The 15,385-nt window shown below is 43.1% G+C and overlaps 1 protein-coding gene across 1 annotated transcript in view; it reads left to right on the plus strand.

The window, feature by feature from the left end:
• The window catches only part of LOC139733096 (uncharacterized), a 34,534-nt gene extending 19,916 nt beyond the window's left edge, over nt 1-14,618 (plus strand). Inside the window, exons 6-15 of the mRNA XM_071643939.1 lie at nt 253-1,409; nt 2,030-2,213; nt 3,095-5,361; nt 6,008-7,833; nt 8,559-8,832; nt 9,554-9,777; nt 10,329-10,423; nt 10,983-11,075; nt 12,365-12,400; nt 12,897-14,618. Of these exons, the coding sequence (XP_071500040.1) occupies nt 253-1,409; nt 2,030-2,213; nt 3,095-5,361; nt 6,008-7,833; nt 8,559-8,832; nt 9,554-9,777; nt 10,329-10,423; nt 10,983-11,075; nt 12,365-12,400; nt 12,897-13,973 (7,233 nt within the window). The 3' untranslated portion in view covers nt 13,974-14,618. The remainder of the gene's footprint in view (nt 1-252; nt 1,410-2,029; nt 2,214-3,094; nt 5,362-6,007; nt 7,834-8,558; nt 8,833-9,553; nt 9,778-10,328; nt 10,424-10,982; nt 11,076-12,364; nt 12,401-12,896) is intronic.
• Nucleotides 14,619-15,385: the final 767 nt, after the last annotated feature.

Consider the following 15,385-nt stretch of genomic DNA (forward strand, 5'->3'; position numbering starts at 1 on the left):
GTGATTTTGCAAAACTCTTCATGATCAGATTGTTTGTTGGTTCTATGTAAGGTTTGCGAGTAATGCGTAATCTTTTCATTCATTTCAACAATACAGTATTAACCAAGATTTGATTTTAGGAAAATCTTACTGAGGCATGATCTTTATATCATTCTATTCAAGTGTCTGTTTGGACACCACAACAAAAGATTTTAAAAATGAATTGAACTCTTCTCATCCTCTGTGTTTGCTCTTTTTCTGTAATGTGTGCAGATGTCTCATGTTAGCATGCCAACACCCCAGTCTCGTGACCCACGGCGCGCTGCTGCTGCCTCGCGTGACCCAAGATTGGCTAGAGATCCCAGGCTCCGCCAAGCCATGGAACAGCAACAACAGCAGAAACAGCAGCAAGAGCAGCTCATGATCTTGCAACAGAGGAAGCAACAGATGAAACAGCAGGAGCAGCAGCAGCAAGCGTTAAGTGACCCAGTGGCACCATTCAGCTCACCGCAAGCATTTGGGGCAGAACCCCAAGTCGCTTCGGTTGTGACAGCGGGAAATACCACAGCAGAGATGATGACATCTAGTACCAGAGGCAGCACTACCACTGTTGCTCCCACCCAAGGAGTGCAATTATCAGCATCAGTGACACCGCTCCCTGTCAAGCCCACTGCTTCATCTAAATCATCAGATAAGCAGAAACCACCAGGTGCAGAACCAAAAAAGCCAAGTGGTCCAAGTGGTGTGCAGAAATCTTCAGACAGCGGAGCACCAAAGAAAAAGTCACCCATCAAGGGAAAAGCACCTGCTCCCAAATCATCAAAGACTGCTGTCAAGTTGGAGCACCTTGATCTCTCTAGCAAGGAAAAGTCGAAGGAGGAGAGCCTGAATGAGAAGGAGATAAAGGAGACCAGAAAGCAGTCAACAAAGAAGGACAAGGTAGTTGAAAAGGCAACTGAAAGGGATACTACCAAGAGAGGACTGAGGTCTTCAACAAGGAACTATCGCAAGACTTTGCATAATGAAAAGGAGGAGAAAGGGAGGAGCGACTCACGCACATCAAAGCGACTTTCCTCTTCTGAGTCGGCGTCTGGCTCTGAAACCCAGCCCAGGTCTCGGTCACGATCCCCTCACTCCGGATCAAGATCGCCACGCTCGTCTGAGAGGGTTGATCGTGAGAGGAGTGATCGCGAGAGGCGCAGTGGGAAGTCGACGACCAAAGAAGACAGCAGGAGAAAGGACAGCAAAGAGAACAAGCCTGAAATCAAGACTGAAAAGCGGAAATCACCATCACCAGAAAGGCTCGATGAGGATAAATCATTGCTGAAGAAATATGCAAAGCCAGATCAATTGCCACCAAAGAAAAGGGCTCGTCTTATAGAGAGGGAACAACAGAAAGCTGAGAGAGACAGAGAAAATCAAATTCAGAGGTAAGTCATTGTGATATGGATTATCACACATGAATCACTCATACGCCTTCAAAATTCAAGAGTTCATTTTACTGAGAACAAATGTTGCAACAAATTCCTTTTGTTATTTTGTAATACAAGTGTTCAAATGTTCTCTCATGGTGTTATAATGTTTGACAAAGTGAGGTTGCGCTTAAAGGACAGTGTGATTCAATGTTACATCCTTCAATACAAGGCCTCCATACCTTGGAATGTAACATGAGTCTCTCACTGCACTATGTTTTGACTATTGGTTATCATTCAACATTGCATTAACTCATTAAATCCTTTTGTATTATCCAGGTAATATCCCTGAGAATCCATTTTCATTCTGCAATGAAATTTAAAATCCTGGAATAAATGATAGACGTCAATGCAAACAGACTTTGATTTCTAGTTAAGTGTCGATTCAGTTCATAGTGCTTGCCTGAGGGATGCTTGGCCATGTGCGATTTTAACTGCAACATCATTGTGTGTGAAGCTGATACAGAAAAACAGCCTTGTCTGTGCTCAACAAGTTTATTTAAGTTTTGCTATGCATTAGTTTGTGTGACACAATGCCTAATTTTAAATACCTTAATGCCTTACTTTGATAACACTAGGGAAAGGAGTGCACGTGAAAGAGCAGCAGGCTGGGAGCGAAGCAGTTCTAGGGAGTATGAGGGTCACCATGGCCAGTACCCATATGGGCAACGTCCACCCCACCGAAGGCCCAGTCTTGTCGACCCCAATGTCACCATCCCCCAAGAGCTGTCCCTGAACAAACTGGCTGAGGTGCTCAAGCAGGTAACAACTCCTGATCAGTTGTTATTGAAATGTAAAATGTGATTTTCTACATGACATACAGAATGGCAAATGTGCTCCCATTGTGATGCAAGGATAAATGGCTTATCAATTAGTGCAAAGATTGAAATGAAATGAATTGAATTGGCTTGTTTTATGTGGCTGCTAAGGAAGCAAGGAACCATGGTCCCGACAATCCATGTCTGGTCCCCAACAATGATAAGGTGCCTTGGTTGGGGGCAAAACTGCTGTAAGGGACTTGAACCAGGAACATCATGATTGACAGTCTGTGATCTTATCCACTGAGCCACAACAGATCATCTGGACTTGGTTTAAGGGTAGCTTTTATATCTTGGTGGTAAACACTGTACATTCATTTTTCAGTCAACATTGTATTTTATCATTTCAATTCAACTATCGTCAATATGTATACACATGCTTAAAGACATAATTTACCATTTGCAGAAGAAACATAAACCTATCATCAGTGCTTTAAAATAGTTCTTAAATGTGAGTTAGGGATAGAAACAACCACTGTAAAAGTTTGAATCCGTATAATGGATGTTAGGTATTGTTAAGTGCACAAAATGCGAACAATAGTTATGATAAAAACATTTCCAGACTAAACCGTCTACAGTTACGGTTTAATGAGAAAAATGCTGATATCTCCTTATATTTTAGGCTTTATTACAAAAACTTTATATGGTAGGATGTTTTGTGATACAACAGACCTACACATTTGCGTCAAATGTGATATCTTGAATATTTCTAAAATCACTGCTCCCAAAGGTTAACAGGACTTTTAACCTAAAATGTAACAAATTTATATTCTTGCTGTTCAAGAAAGATTCTCTGATGTGTATGCCATTGTTTTATTTCAACAGGCTGATAAACAGCTGCACTCTGGAGCCCTGAGCCATGACCAACATCAGCAACTTCTACGAGAGCTCAATGAAATTTACAAGATCCATCACCGGAAACGTGAAGAAGAGCAGCACAGGCGTCAGCACCCGCCACACTACCCGAGGCGAGCCTTGCCAGCTCAGGATCCCCGTATCCCCAGAGCACCGCAAGATCCCAGGGATCCTAGAGATCCGAGAGACCCAAGGGCCTTTCATGAGATGCACAGTCACCCAGACATCCAGGATCACAGAGGTCCCCCAGATATGAGGAATTTTAGTCAGCGTGATCCCAGAGATACAATGGATTCCAGAGATTTTCATGATATGAGAGAACACTCCGATACAGATGCTTACAGGAAGGACGAGTATCCAAAAAGGAGGACGCTCTTAGAAGATCCCCGGATGCGTTCATTCCCATCTGAGCGACGTATCCAAGGAGATTCTGGGATGGACGTAATAAAGCTTGGAGATGTGGACAAAGGAGACTCTCTCAGCCAGGGCGAATTCAGGAGCACTTCAGAGGAAGCTGGACAAGATGTAGATGAGAGGAAGACTGGAGTGTTTAAGCCATACAATGGACCCATGAAGCATGGTCATCCATTTGCACCAAGTGATACAGATGAGAGGGATGTACACCTCTTCACAATGCGTTCTGATCATGGGGATTTGGACATGAGAAAATTGCCCCCTGGAAGAAATTTTGATACGGATGACAGGTTGCTACCCACTGTCTTTCATGCTGACTCCAAGAAAGAAGCCGTTTTGTCCGACACAGATGAACGCAAGAGCCTCCAGTCAGGTGACAGTAACAAGAGTAGAGCGCTTGATAATTCTACCACTGTCCCTGAGAAACTCGCCAAGACCACTACCGAGGCAAGCACAAAGATGGATACAGTTAAAAATGAAAGCTCAGATGTTGGCATGCCATCAGAGTCACAGAGGAAAGATGTGAAAGATGAAAGGTGGAGTAATGAGAATGAGGCTAATGCTGGGGACACATTTAAAGCCAGTAAGCAGACAGACTCCAAATTAGAACAAGACGTCGACATGCGGCAAATACCTGAATGCAAGAAAGAGAGTAAATCAGAGACAGTTGGTTCTAATAGTGCAACCTTTACAGAAGAATTGAAGCAAATGCCAGACTTGGACCAGGTAAAAGAGAAGAGTACTGCTTTCAGTGAATTGAAAGAACAAACTAGCGACAAAGATGAGAGGGCCAAGGCAGGGGAAATCCCTACTGAAAATGAAGAACCAAAAAGAGACACTGATGACAGGAAACTGTTGACTGATCTGAATGAGAGCAGCAATCCAGATGTAGAGTTGCCAGCTGGAGATGTTGACCTGAGGCATCCTGTTGAAGGTCAGGAAAGATTTGACAAAAATGAGAGACTAAATATGGAGCAGAGAGGAGCACCTCCCGAATCTCAAGATGTTCCTCAATTGTCAGGCCCTTTCCAGCCCCATCTTCAGGAAGACATTCCAGCAAGAGAACAAATGCCAAGAAATGGGCCCGTCTGTGGGCATAGGCCTCTGCTCAGACAGTTTTCAGGTGGCATGTCAAACCGCTGGCAGCAGTGGAAGAAAGATCATCCTGATGAAGTGTGTGCTCCTCACAATGAAGGAGAAGGTGAAGGCATGGACCCTCGTGATCCAAGGTATACTAGACACAGGAGGGACCACAGAGTATCCTCTAGGGAAGGTGAGAGACACCTGCTTGAACACCCTCCTGGGAGACAGGAAAATATACCACCATTTGAGCACCCCGATCTACCTTGGAAAGATGAACATTTCAGTGGGCCTCTTTATCGACAACATGAAGACATAGCCATTCAACCCAGGGACCAACCAAGAAATGAGCCAAGAAAGACACGGGGTCATCCACCTATGCACATGCGAATAAAACAAAGGGGTGATTCTCTATTAGAAACTCCACACAATCCAGATGAAGGACAAATGATGGATCGCAGAGATGACTTCCCCCCACATGCTGATTCCGAGAATCTAAACTTTGAGGAGTTTCAGAGAAGAGATAGGTGGTCCTCCAGGAGAGGAAATCGTCCAGAGTTCTTACCTGAAAGGGGGCCCAGAAGCAGACACCCAGATGCCCCTCATTCCCCAAGTATGGAAAATCAGGAAAGAGAACAAGAAGGCCCACCAGAGATGAGAGATGAACCCATGTATATGAGGGGGAATAGACTTCATGAAGACTTGGATGTAGAGCAACATGGACCGCCAGGTTTTGACAAGAGGTAAGAAGTGTATGGTTGTTACAGAAGTATGATGTGGTGTGCATTTCGGGTTCTGGTATATTTGATATCTCATATCATTCTGATTGCACCCGACCTAATATTATTATTTCTGAAACATCTTGATGGTAAGTTTGACTGCTTGTCATGAAAGGGGGAGTTGGATAGGAAGGGAAGTTAGAATTCATATGTTTATGCAAAGAGCCTAGACTATGAAATATAATTACTCATCTTGTTTGATGGTATTTGAGTGGCAAATTGATAAAATCCTCATTTAAATGCAAAAGAATAATAACATATTTTAATGGAAACTCTGAGTCTCATTATTCAGATTGAATTAAGTGTCATTGGATTCATTGGATGTGATAAGAAGTGTACCGACCTCTTTTTGAAGTCTAATAATTGTCAAACTTCAATCATATATTATGGGTACTTTATGTCTTACTTGTAATTCAATGTCATTCAAGCATCACCTGTAGTGCTGGTGTTATATTGCATTCTCAGGAAGTTTTTCAGAGAAGAGGGAAACTTTACAGTGTATATGATGTGGGCACCACAAAGCAGGCGTGGCTTTTGAAGCTATGTATTAGATGGAGACATTTCTAAATGTTGCTAAGTAAATCATCCTTTTTATTCCAAAAATCTGCAGGGAAGGAGGCCCTCAGTTCCATCGTCCAGATGGACCACCTTTCCAGCCAGGGGATAGACCAGATTACAGAGGGCCCATAGATCCAGAATCACAAAGGCGTGAAAGGCTTCGAAAGCGGAGGCATATGCGACCAGATGGACAAGACGAACAAAGACACAGGGGCCCAGGAGGACCTGATAATCATGGACGCATTGGCCCAGAGGGACCAGATGGTCCTAGATTCATGGGTCCAGGGAGACCAGATAATCATAGACACATTCATCGAGAGGGACCAGATGGTCCACGATTTATGGGTCCTGGAGGACCAGATAGCCCACCATTCATGGGTCCCGTGGGGTCAGAGGGTCCAAGGCACCTAGGTCCAGGAGGACCAGATGGACCTAGATTTATGGGTCCTGAGCCTCCAAGGCATATGGGTCCAGAACCGCCTAGGCATATGGGTCCAGAACCGCCAAGGCATATGGGTCCAGGAGGACCAGATTTCCCACGATTTATTGGTCCAGGTGGACCAGACAGTTCTCGCTTCATGGGTCCAGGCAGACCTGATGGTCCAAGGCATATGGGTCCAGGAGGACCAAGTGGCCCAAGACAGATGGGTCCAAGACATGGAGGTCCAGGAGGACCAGATGGTCTAAGACTCATGGTTCCAGGAGGACCAGATGGCCCAAGACATATGGGTCCAGGAGGACCAGATGGCTCAAAGCACATGGGTCCACACGGCCCTGATGGTCCAAGGCATGTAGGTCCGGGAGGACCAGATGGTCCCAGACACCAAAGATTCCAAGGTCCTGAAGGGACTATACATGGAATGCCAAACCAACCTATTCCAACTTCTATCAACCCGCCAACGTCTTCTGCACAGGGTCCAACAAATGGATCTGGAGGAAGTATGCCCCCACAAATTGTACCCAATTTGGGTAACCTACAACAAATTGTACAAAATGTTAGTCAGCAAGTGGTTAAACAAATGCAGCAGCAAATGTTATCTTCAAATCCACAGTTGATGACACATTTGAACTCCCCTAACCTTCTCCAAGCTGCATTGCACAATTTAGGAGTGAGAGGTAATGTTCCCAGCAATATCCTCCAGGCTGCACAACAAAGCTTATTACAGAAGTTACAATCCATGCCAGGCATGAACATGATGAACAGGCTCAGACCAGGGGCTCCCAATTTCCCTAATCAAGGGGGTAGTGAAAGACAACCACATCCGCAAGGACCAATGCAGCCTCAGCAAGAGATGTTTGACCAGCAGGGTGGTCCCTCAGGTATGCCTCCAAGGCCACCATTTCCTCAAGGGATAATCTCATCTGATCCCACACAACAAGGTGGGGTGCCACCTGACATGCCCCAAGGTTTGCCTCCAGGAGTACCCCATGGAGTGCCGCCAGGCATGCCGCCAGGCATACGACCACCGGGAGTGATTCCAAACAGTATGCCACCAGGAAATATGGGCCCCCTACTCCAGCCAGAGGTGCTGCCACCGCAAGGGATGCCTCCACATAGCATGCCACAGGGAGCTGTGGGCCCCCCAGGTCCACCTGACATGCCGAGACCAAACCTAGGGATGATGCCACCACCACCAATGGGAATGATACCTGGCCCACAAGGTCCTCGAGGCCCTAATTTGGTCATGATGCCAGGTGGCCCAGGGATACCCCCACCAGTAATGATGGCTGCCCCGCATGGAGTTCCCCAGGGACCACCAGGCATGCACCCAGGTGGGCCTTTGGGGATGAGACCAGGTGGACCGCAACCCATCATGAATGCTGCACCAACTATGGAACAGGGATTCCATCCACCCCAAGAAGGAACACAGCCTCTTGGTGAGATTTTGATTGAAGAAAGCATATTTGTAGGTTTCTTCCCATTCTTGCTGTCACGTCCATGAGGTTGAAAATTTGGTAATATACCCCAGAGTTAATGGTTACACAGTGCTTGAAGAACAGACACAAAACAAATTTACAAGTTATTGGTGTACAGAAAAATCCCCAAAGTATCAACTATGTGACAAATTTGAAGGCAAAAAATGATTAGCAAGGAAAGAACAAACTGATGTTGCATTCCATAATGAAAGCCATACTGTAACCCACCCCCCCCCCCCACGCACACACACAAAATAATGTTAAAGTGACCAAGATCTTATGGGATGTTTGGGATAATACGAAACAGTTGGAACTTTAAGGGTATGTCATTTTATCCTGTGCCATCTATAAAGACAAGTGTTATGTCCTACTTTGATACTTGACTGTCATTCAGCAGACGTTTCTCGTGGACCAAATGTCAATTGCAAAGAAAATTTTAGTCATGTAGTAGCCCTTTTTTGCAAGCTTTACACACACTCCTGAACGTGGGTAGAGCTTGCAAAAAAAAAGGGTTACTTCCTGAAAGACAAATCTTATATGTTCTAAAAAGTGAGATGAAATTATTCAAACTTTTTGCACGTTTTGCTCTGTTTGTGTTCCTGACAGGCATGATGATGTATGTATAGTGATATATGATATCATCATTATTATTATTTTGTCCCCTTGCTCATCCTTTTACACCATAGCGCCACCAGCGTCGGTCACCTCCCAGGTCGACATCAACTCACTCTTCTCCAAGCTGATTGCCACGGGCATCATCAAGGGGCCGGCCAAGTCCGACTCCCCGCATCCGGAAGGAACTGGTACTCCTCCGCCGACAAGTGTGCAGCCGACCAAAGAGGATGGTGACAAGGAGAAGGAGAGTAATGACAAGGAAGATGCAGAGGAAATTCCTGAGCCAGAGGACCAAGGCTCCTACGACATTCCTGAGATCAACCTCACTCTGGAGGACCTGAAACCGTAAGCAGTACTCACCCACTCTTTTTCTCACTCCTCTCTCTCTCCTTCCTTCTCTATCTGTTTCTCTGCAATCATGTATCACCATGTTGCAGTGCATGCATCGTCAATTAGCCATGGAAGGCATGGAGCAACTATGGGGTGTTATGCAGATTTGTTTCTTTTTCTGAGCAGAGCTGATATCAGCAGTTGTGCCTATACTTGGTAAAGCATGAATATACAGATTACCAGGATATGGGATTGACACCCAACAAGTATCCCAAGTAATATTACTTGTGTTTGATTCATGTGAATAATTGTTTTGTGAACAGTAAAGATTTTGTAACACACAATTATGTTTGCTGCAAAGACTGTGCGTAGTGATCACTAGTTTTAGTATCATTTTTCTAACTTGCCCACATTTTACTCATCATCTTCTTTTGAATTCATTGCCTGTTTTCATAAAAACTATCAAGCATGCAAAGGAATATCTACAGAACTTATCAAAGTACATTGTATTCTTATTGAGCAAGTTGAATTTTCTGCAAACAGATGGATAATATCTGAAGCGGAAAGTGGAAATTACTGAAGTATTGAGTGTTGCATGGAGGACAGACTGCTATGGTTAATAGAGAGATGAAGTTGCAGATACAACTGAGATAAGGATCTTTTCAATCTTGATTTAACACAAACAGTGTTGGTCTCCTAATTGTGATGTGATAAATTTTTTCCCCCTACTGCTCAGGCGGTATCCTGGTGTGGTCAAGCGCATGTACAGCGGGATGCAGTGTACGTCATGTGGCCAGCGCTTTGTCATGGCCCAGATGGATCGCTACCGCAAACACTTGGACTGGCACTTCCGCCAGAACCGCAAGAAGCAGGACGGCAACAAGGCCACCACGTCCAGAAAGTGGTTCTACGAGGTGGACGAGTGGCTGGACTACGAGGAGATCAACGACATGGAAGACGGTGAGTGGGGCGCCCTCTTTGTCAGGGCAGGATAACGAGTTAGGCCATATGGTAATGATTGTTGTGATTATCATCACCATTTTTGTCATCATTGTTACCATTGATGACACTGATTTGATGTCATTTTTCATGATTAATAATCAGTATGCATGGTTTCAGGGTCTTTGTGATATCAAACTTTATGTTTGCTTATATAAGGTGCCTTCTCAATCATGTGACTCAGTGTTGATTTCAGTTGATGCAATAATCTTTGTTTTCATGTTGCATGCACCTTGGTATTGTCAGTACAACTGGACATTACTGAGCAATCTTGAGTTGTTGTGATACGTGTGCCAATGAGAAAAGAGGTGTAGATGTGTTGAATGGAGTATAAGGAAATTTATGCAGAGTTGTTTTTTTCTGCAAAAACTGACAAAGAGATGAAGAATGTGTTTGAAATAAGTAAAGCATCAATATGACCCCAGTTCATAAAACTCATGATAATCAAGTGTTGGAACAATTAATTCCATATGAAATCTATCTATCTATCCATGTTAATTTCACCCCAACAGCGAGGAGCACCTTTTTCGATGAACAGGCCCAGGAGCTGGCTGAGAGAGGGCAAGGTGCTTCTAGCGTTCCCATCACCAGTGACCCGAGTGATGAGGTGAGGACAATCGTGAAATTTACAGATAGAAGTTGACAGTATGTTGGTTTGTGTCTGAGATGAACAAACCTGTTCTGTGCAGATCCTGGTGTCAAAGCCGTAGTTTGCTTTAAATACCCATGTGAATACTCAAACAACACATGAGAAATGATTATCAGGTGATTATGAAGATGACGGAATTGAATATATTCTGTAGACTTGTACAATCTTTGTGCAGTGCATTGTGTCAGTTTTAGAGTATCCAGGTATATAGTTAAGTCCAACAAACCGTCTTAATCTGATGAAGACTGCTCTGAGTATACTCAGACAGGTTTATGTGGGAAATTTGCATTACATGCCCTGCAGCAAAATCAGCTTGTACTCGACAGGTTAAGTATGAATTTTATGTTGAGGGAGAGATGATACATATTTATGTAAAACTTGTCATCTCATGACTGTCAGGTTACAGGAGGCGGCAGACTTTTTCAGTGTAGGTGAATTTATTCAAGTTATCAAGAGATAGTATGCTTGAAAGGAACACAGTATTCTTCATGATGTTGCCCATGTGTTTCCCTTCCAGTACTGCAAGATATGTCGCGAACAGTTTGAGCAGTTCTTTGATGAGGAGACAGAGGAATGGCATCTTCGGGATGCTGTTCGTGTGGAAGGCCGGGTGAGTTTTTCACATGGGTTCACTAGACTCTCTGCAAGGAGTTGCCAGGGCTTGTCGTGCATCTTTGAGTCCCTGCATAGAGTCATGAAGCTGTTCGTAAAGTTACGCACGACTTTATGAACAGCTTGAATATGGCAAGCCAAGTGGATTTCCTAACCATTGTTAATTTCAATAGATAACGTTGAAATTTGTAGATGATAATGATTATTCTTACATTTTAACACACATTTTCAGTTGAAAGTGTATTTTTGCATCAATGTAGGTGAAATATTCACATAATAATGATAATGATAATTAGAATCCATATTTGTATCGAGCATATCACTAACAATAGATTAATGTCTATGCGCAATGAAGGAAGGAACTAATAGAAATTGGGAAAATAGACATGAGAGAGACATACCGTCGTACTGTTTTTATAATGTAAGTAAAAAAATGGGCACACATATTGGCACTTCATACTCCAGTCGTTTGTAAAGTCATGCGTAACTGTACAAACAGCTTTGTGAAACAGGGCCCAGGAGTGGTGCCAATTTCGTGTGGTTGAAAATGTCTTTTAGTCTCTAAAATTTTTGCAGTATTTTGCAGTTATACTGATCCTTTTATTGTTTGATTCTGCAATAAGTCATCGTTGCATGGATTCTGTTCATTACGTATGTCGATTTTGCAACAGGATTGTGTGTTATTACCAAACTCTGCTGTCTGAACTGTCAACCACCATGGAACAATGTGCAATGTTTGGTATATTTATTGGTAACCTTCAGAACTCTTCACTTGTCTTGAAATTACTTTGATCCTATTACAGTGTTGCAACATGCTTTGCTTTCTCCATTAAAGGGACTGTACAGTACTGGTTGAGGTGGGGATTCATGTTTTGAACATTCCTAAGTGAGATAATGAAAAGCCTCTCATGAAATATGAAAGAGCATGTAATTTTAAGAAGGATTCAACGTTTATTTGATGAAAATTGGTTTTCAAATGGCTGAGATATCCAAAAAAGTGCGAATAATAAAAGGCGACATGCCACAACTTTATTAGGATCTCTTTGTTTTACCTTGTTTTTGGATATCTTAGCCATTTCTAAACCGATTTTCATGGAATAAACTTTTGATACCCCTTAGAATTGCATGCTCTTTGACATCTCATAGAGTGGTTTCTGAAAATCTTACAAAACGGTAAAAGCAAAATCCTCACCCCGACCAGAACTGTACACACCCTTTAATATGAGTTCCATTGCTCAGTTATTTCATGTACCGATATATTTCTCCTTCATTTCTATTTTTGTGCAGACCTTCCACCCATCCTGCTATGATGATGTCAAAGATGTGAGTACACATACATGCACTGTATTATACTTTTCTCCATTGATTAGTCTCTGTAATGTGATGCTGAAAACTTTAAATCTATGTGAAATCATCATTATGCATTGTGGGCATAAGATTGACTTGTTTTTAGAATCATATTCGCATTTCTGTGCTACTTGAATTATCTGAATCTATGAAGGGATTGGTAAAAAAGAAGAAGATAAAATCTTTTATGAATGTAACACATGTATCTACTATAATCTGTGACAATTACTTTCCACATACGAGATTGAAATGTTAATGTACAATACTTTGGATGTTTAGAGGACCAGATTTGAAAGATTTTAAGCAATGCTCCTGTGATGAATTATTTGATTACAAGAAAGTAGCTAATATCAAGCTGATTAATTAATGAATTCTCATTGTTGTAAACCATTCTACAACCAAATTGTGTGAAACTAATACTGGACTTGTATTGATACTGACTTTCTCATCTCCTTCCTTTGGTCATATCCAGACTTCTGGTTTCTTGGAGACACCTACGGATGACCTTCACAGTCCACCGTTTGTGAGAACCAGGAACATCTCCTTCAGTGGGGTACCCATCAGTCCTGGTGCCAGTTTTAGCTCCCAGCAGCCCCTCTTCCCAGGTCCCTTGGGTGCAGCCACAGACACCCTGCCCTTCCCGACAATTGCGGGAGGCGCTAGCACCATCACAGAACCTGATGCGGGCACCACTCCCATGGAGACGGAGCAGGCAGGCAAGATTGAAGGTACCCAGAGCACCGAAGGTGGATCAGCAGCCGACACCGATGTGAAGGTGAAAGTGAAAATAGAACCTGAGGAGCCAATGGAGGTTGGCCCAGATGTGCAAGGAGCAAGCATCAAGGAGATGCCCCAGGTGAAATCAGAGCCAGCAGAGATGCAGGAGGCTCATATGCAGGTGCCGCCCATAAAAGCAGAAGTGCCAGAAGTGAAGAGTGAAACAGCTGCAGTGACTGCGGAGCAGGGCACGTCGAGTATAGAGGGTAATGTTAAGGATGAACCTGGTCCATCGTCAACACAAACGTCACATGGCGAGGTTCCAGCTGACAACCTGTTCAAAACAGAGACCCCGCCCTCTGTGTCAGACTTTGCCAGCATGGCCCAGCCTATTGAGGTAATAGGTGCCGGCAAGTCATTCCCCCAACCAGACTCCAAAAAGCTGCCTCCGCCGCTGGCAGAAGCTGTCGCATCCCTGCGAGAGTCCAAAGAGGCCTGCCAGCCGCCGGTGCTGGAGGCAGAGGTGCCCCTGGCCAGTTCCAGCCCAGGCCAGAGGAAGGACTCTGGCCAGCCCACCTCTACGGGCATCTTTGAGAAGCTGACACCTCCACCTGCCCTCTCGAATATGGAGGGCAGTGGCTCTGAGACGGCCAAAGATCCCGTGAAAGAAACCAGTCCCACCCAGCCGCCTGAAGTGCCAATGACCAAAGAGACACCGGAGCCAGGGAACGGAGACCCTGCAGCCGAAGGAGCATCGAAGGAAGCCCCTTCACCCTCTACTACCTCAGAAGGAACAAATCCTCCAGCTGGACCATCTGCAGGAGATGCCTGACTTTTTTGATGCGCTTTTTAGTTATGGGTATTGAAATCAATTAAAAAAACCAAAAAAAACCCCTCTCTTTGCCTTTTTCATTCTATGCCACAACGGAGAAGATATCCCTAATGAAAGAAAACTGATGTACTAGTACACGTATTGCACTTGATTTGTGTGTTGTCTCAACGAAAAAGAAAAAAATGTAAAGCATATTACTAGTACTCACTCAGACCTAAAATTTTTTTGAACCATGGATGCAACATACATGGGTGCAGTCTTCATGTTAAGTGAATGAATCATAAATGTACATAGATCACGAGCAGAGACAGCACACTTTCTAACTGATGATGAATGCATCAAATTCCCAAGCACTGACACTGTACATGTTATTCTACTTTTTGCTCCAATTTGCTTTAAGTATACCTTGTGTATGTATTGAAAATTTTCCTCATAGCTTGCAAAGTGCCAAATGATTGAGTTCCATTCGCAAGATTTGCTATCATTCGTTTGCAAAGTTTGATTTATTTGATGGACCTTCATTGGGATTTAATGGGATAATTAACATATTTTGTGCAGGCTAGAAATCAGCATGTGTTCAAGGAATATTATGATAACGCATGTTCAATACAGAGATATTCCAGCAGTTATGCCTGACTGCTAATTATGTTGGCATACAAGTGTATTTGTAACTTTCTTGCATTTCAGATGAAAGAAATGTGAATGTCATTTGGGTTGTGATGTTTCTGTCTAAATCTCTGAAGTTAGATATGTCTTTGTTTATTCTTTCATTTTAGTTAGGCAGTTGTAAGTTGTTACTATTTATTGAGTTGACTTTCAAAGGTGTATGAATTACAGATTTACATTGTATCTGGTTTGTGCATATTATGCCTTTAGTGTCTTAGTGTAAAAAAAAAACAATAACATGAAGAGCAGAATGGCTGCAACAAACTGCAGTAATTATTCAGATGATGGATTTTCTATTTTGATTTCGTACTGCACTAGTACTATCACGCACACTTGGGTATCATGTGCGATAGTTTTGTGTATTTTGAAGATTGATAGCCCTAAAGGTCAGTGTGATGAACTTGCCTTGTGTCACCAGCCGTGAGACTGTAGGTACGTTGTTGCTCAAGATTGCATTAAGCTGAATGCCAAAAAGAGAACTATAGCTTCTTTGTGTTTTATAAGTCTCCATGTCTGACTTAACAATGATGCAGTCTGTATGCAAATTATTCTCTTCAGTTTTGTTGTAAGCTTTTGGTTGTGTATTATGTAATTACAAGTTCATTTTGTGAGGTTTTAAAACTAATTTTGGTTTTCATCTCTTAAGATGCACAATTTTATTCACACCATCGATTGAGAATATGCATTGCTGTTTCTTCTTTCAAGATGTTTGATTGCAGTCACTGAAAAGGCTGTTGTATTTTCCT

Source organism: Diadema antillarum, unplaced genomic scaffold, assembly GCF_040938485.1.
Source record: "Diadema antillarum isolate AM-2024a unplaced genomic scaffold, OU_Dant_1.0 seq00000460_RagTag, whole genome shotgun sequence".
In the NCBI taxonomy this organism is placed as follows: domain Eukaryota; kingdom Metazoa; phylum Echinodermata; class Echinoidea; order Diadematoida; family Diadematidae; genus Diadema; species Diadema antillarum.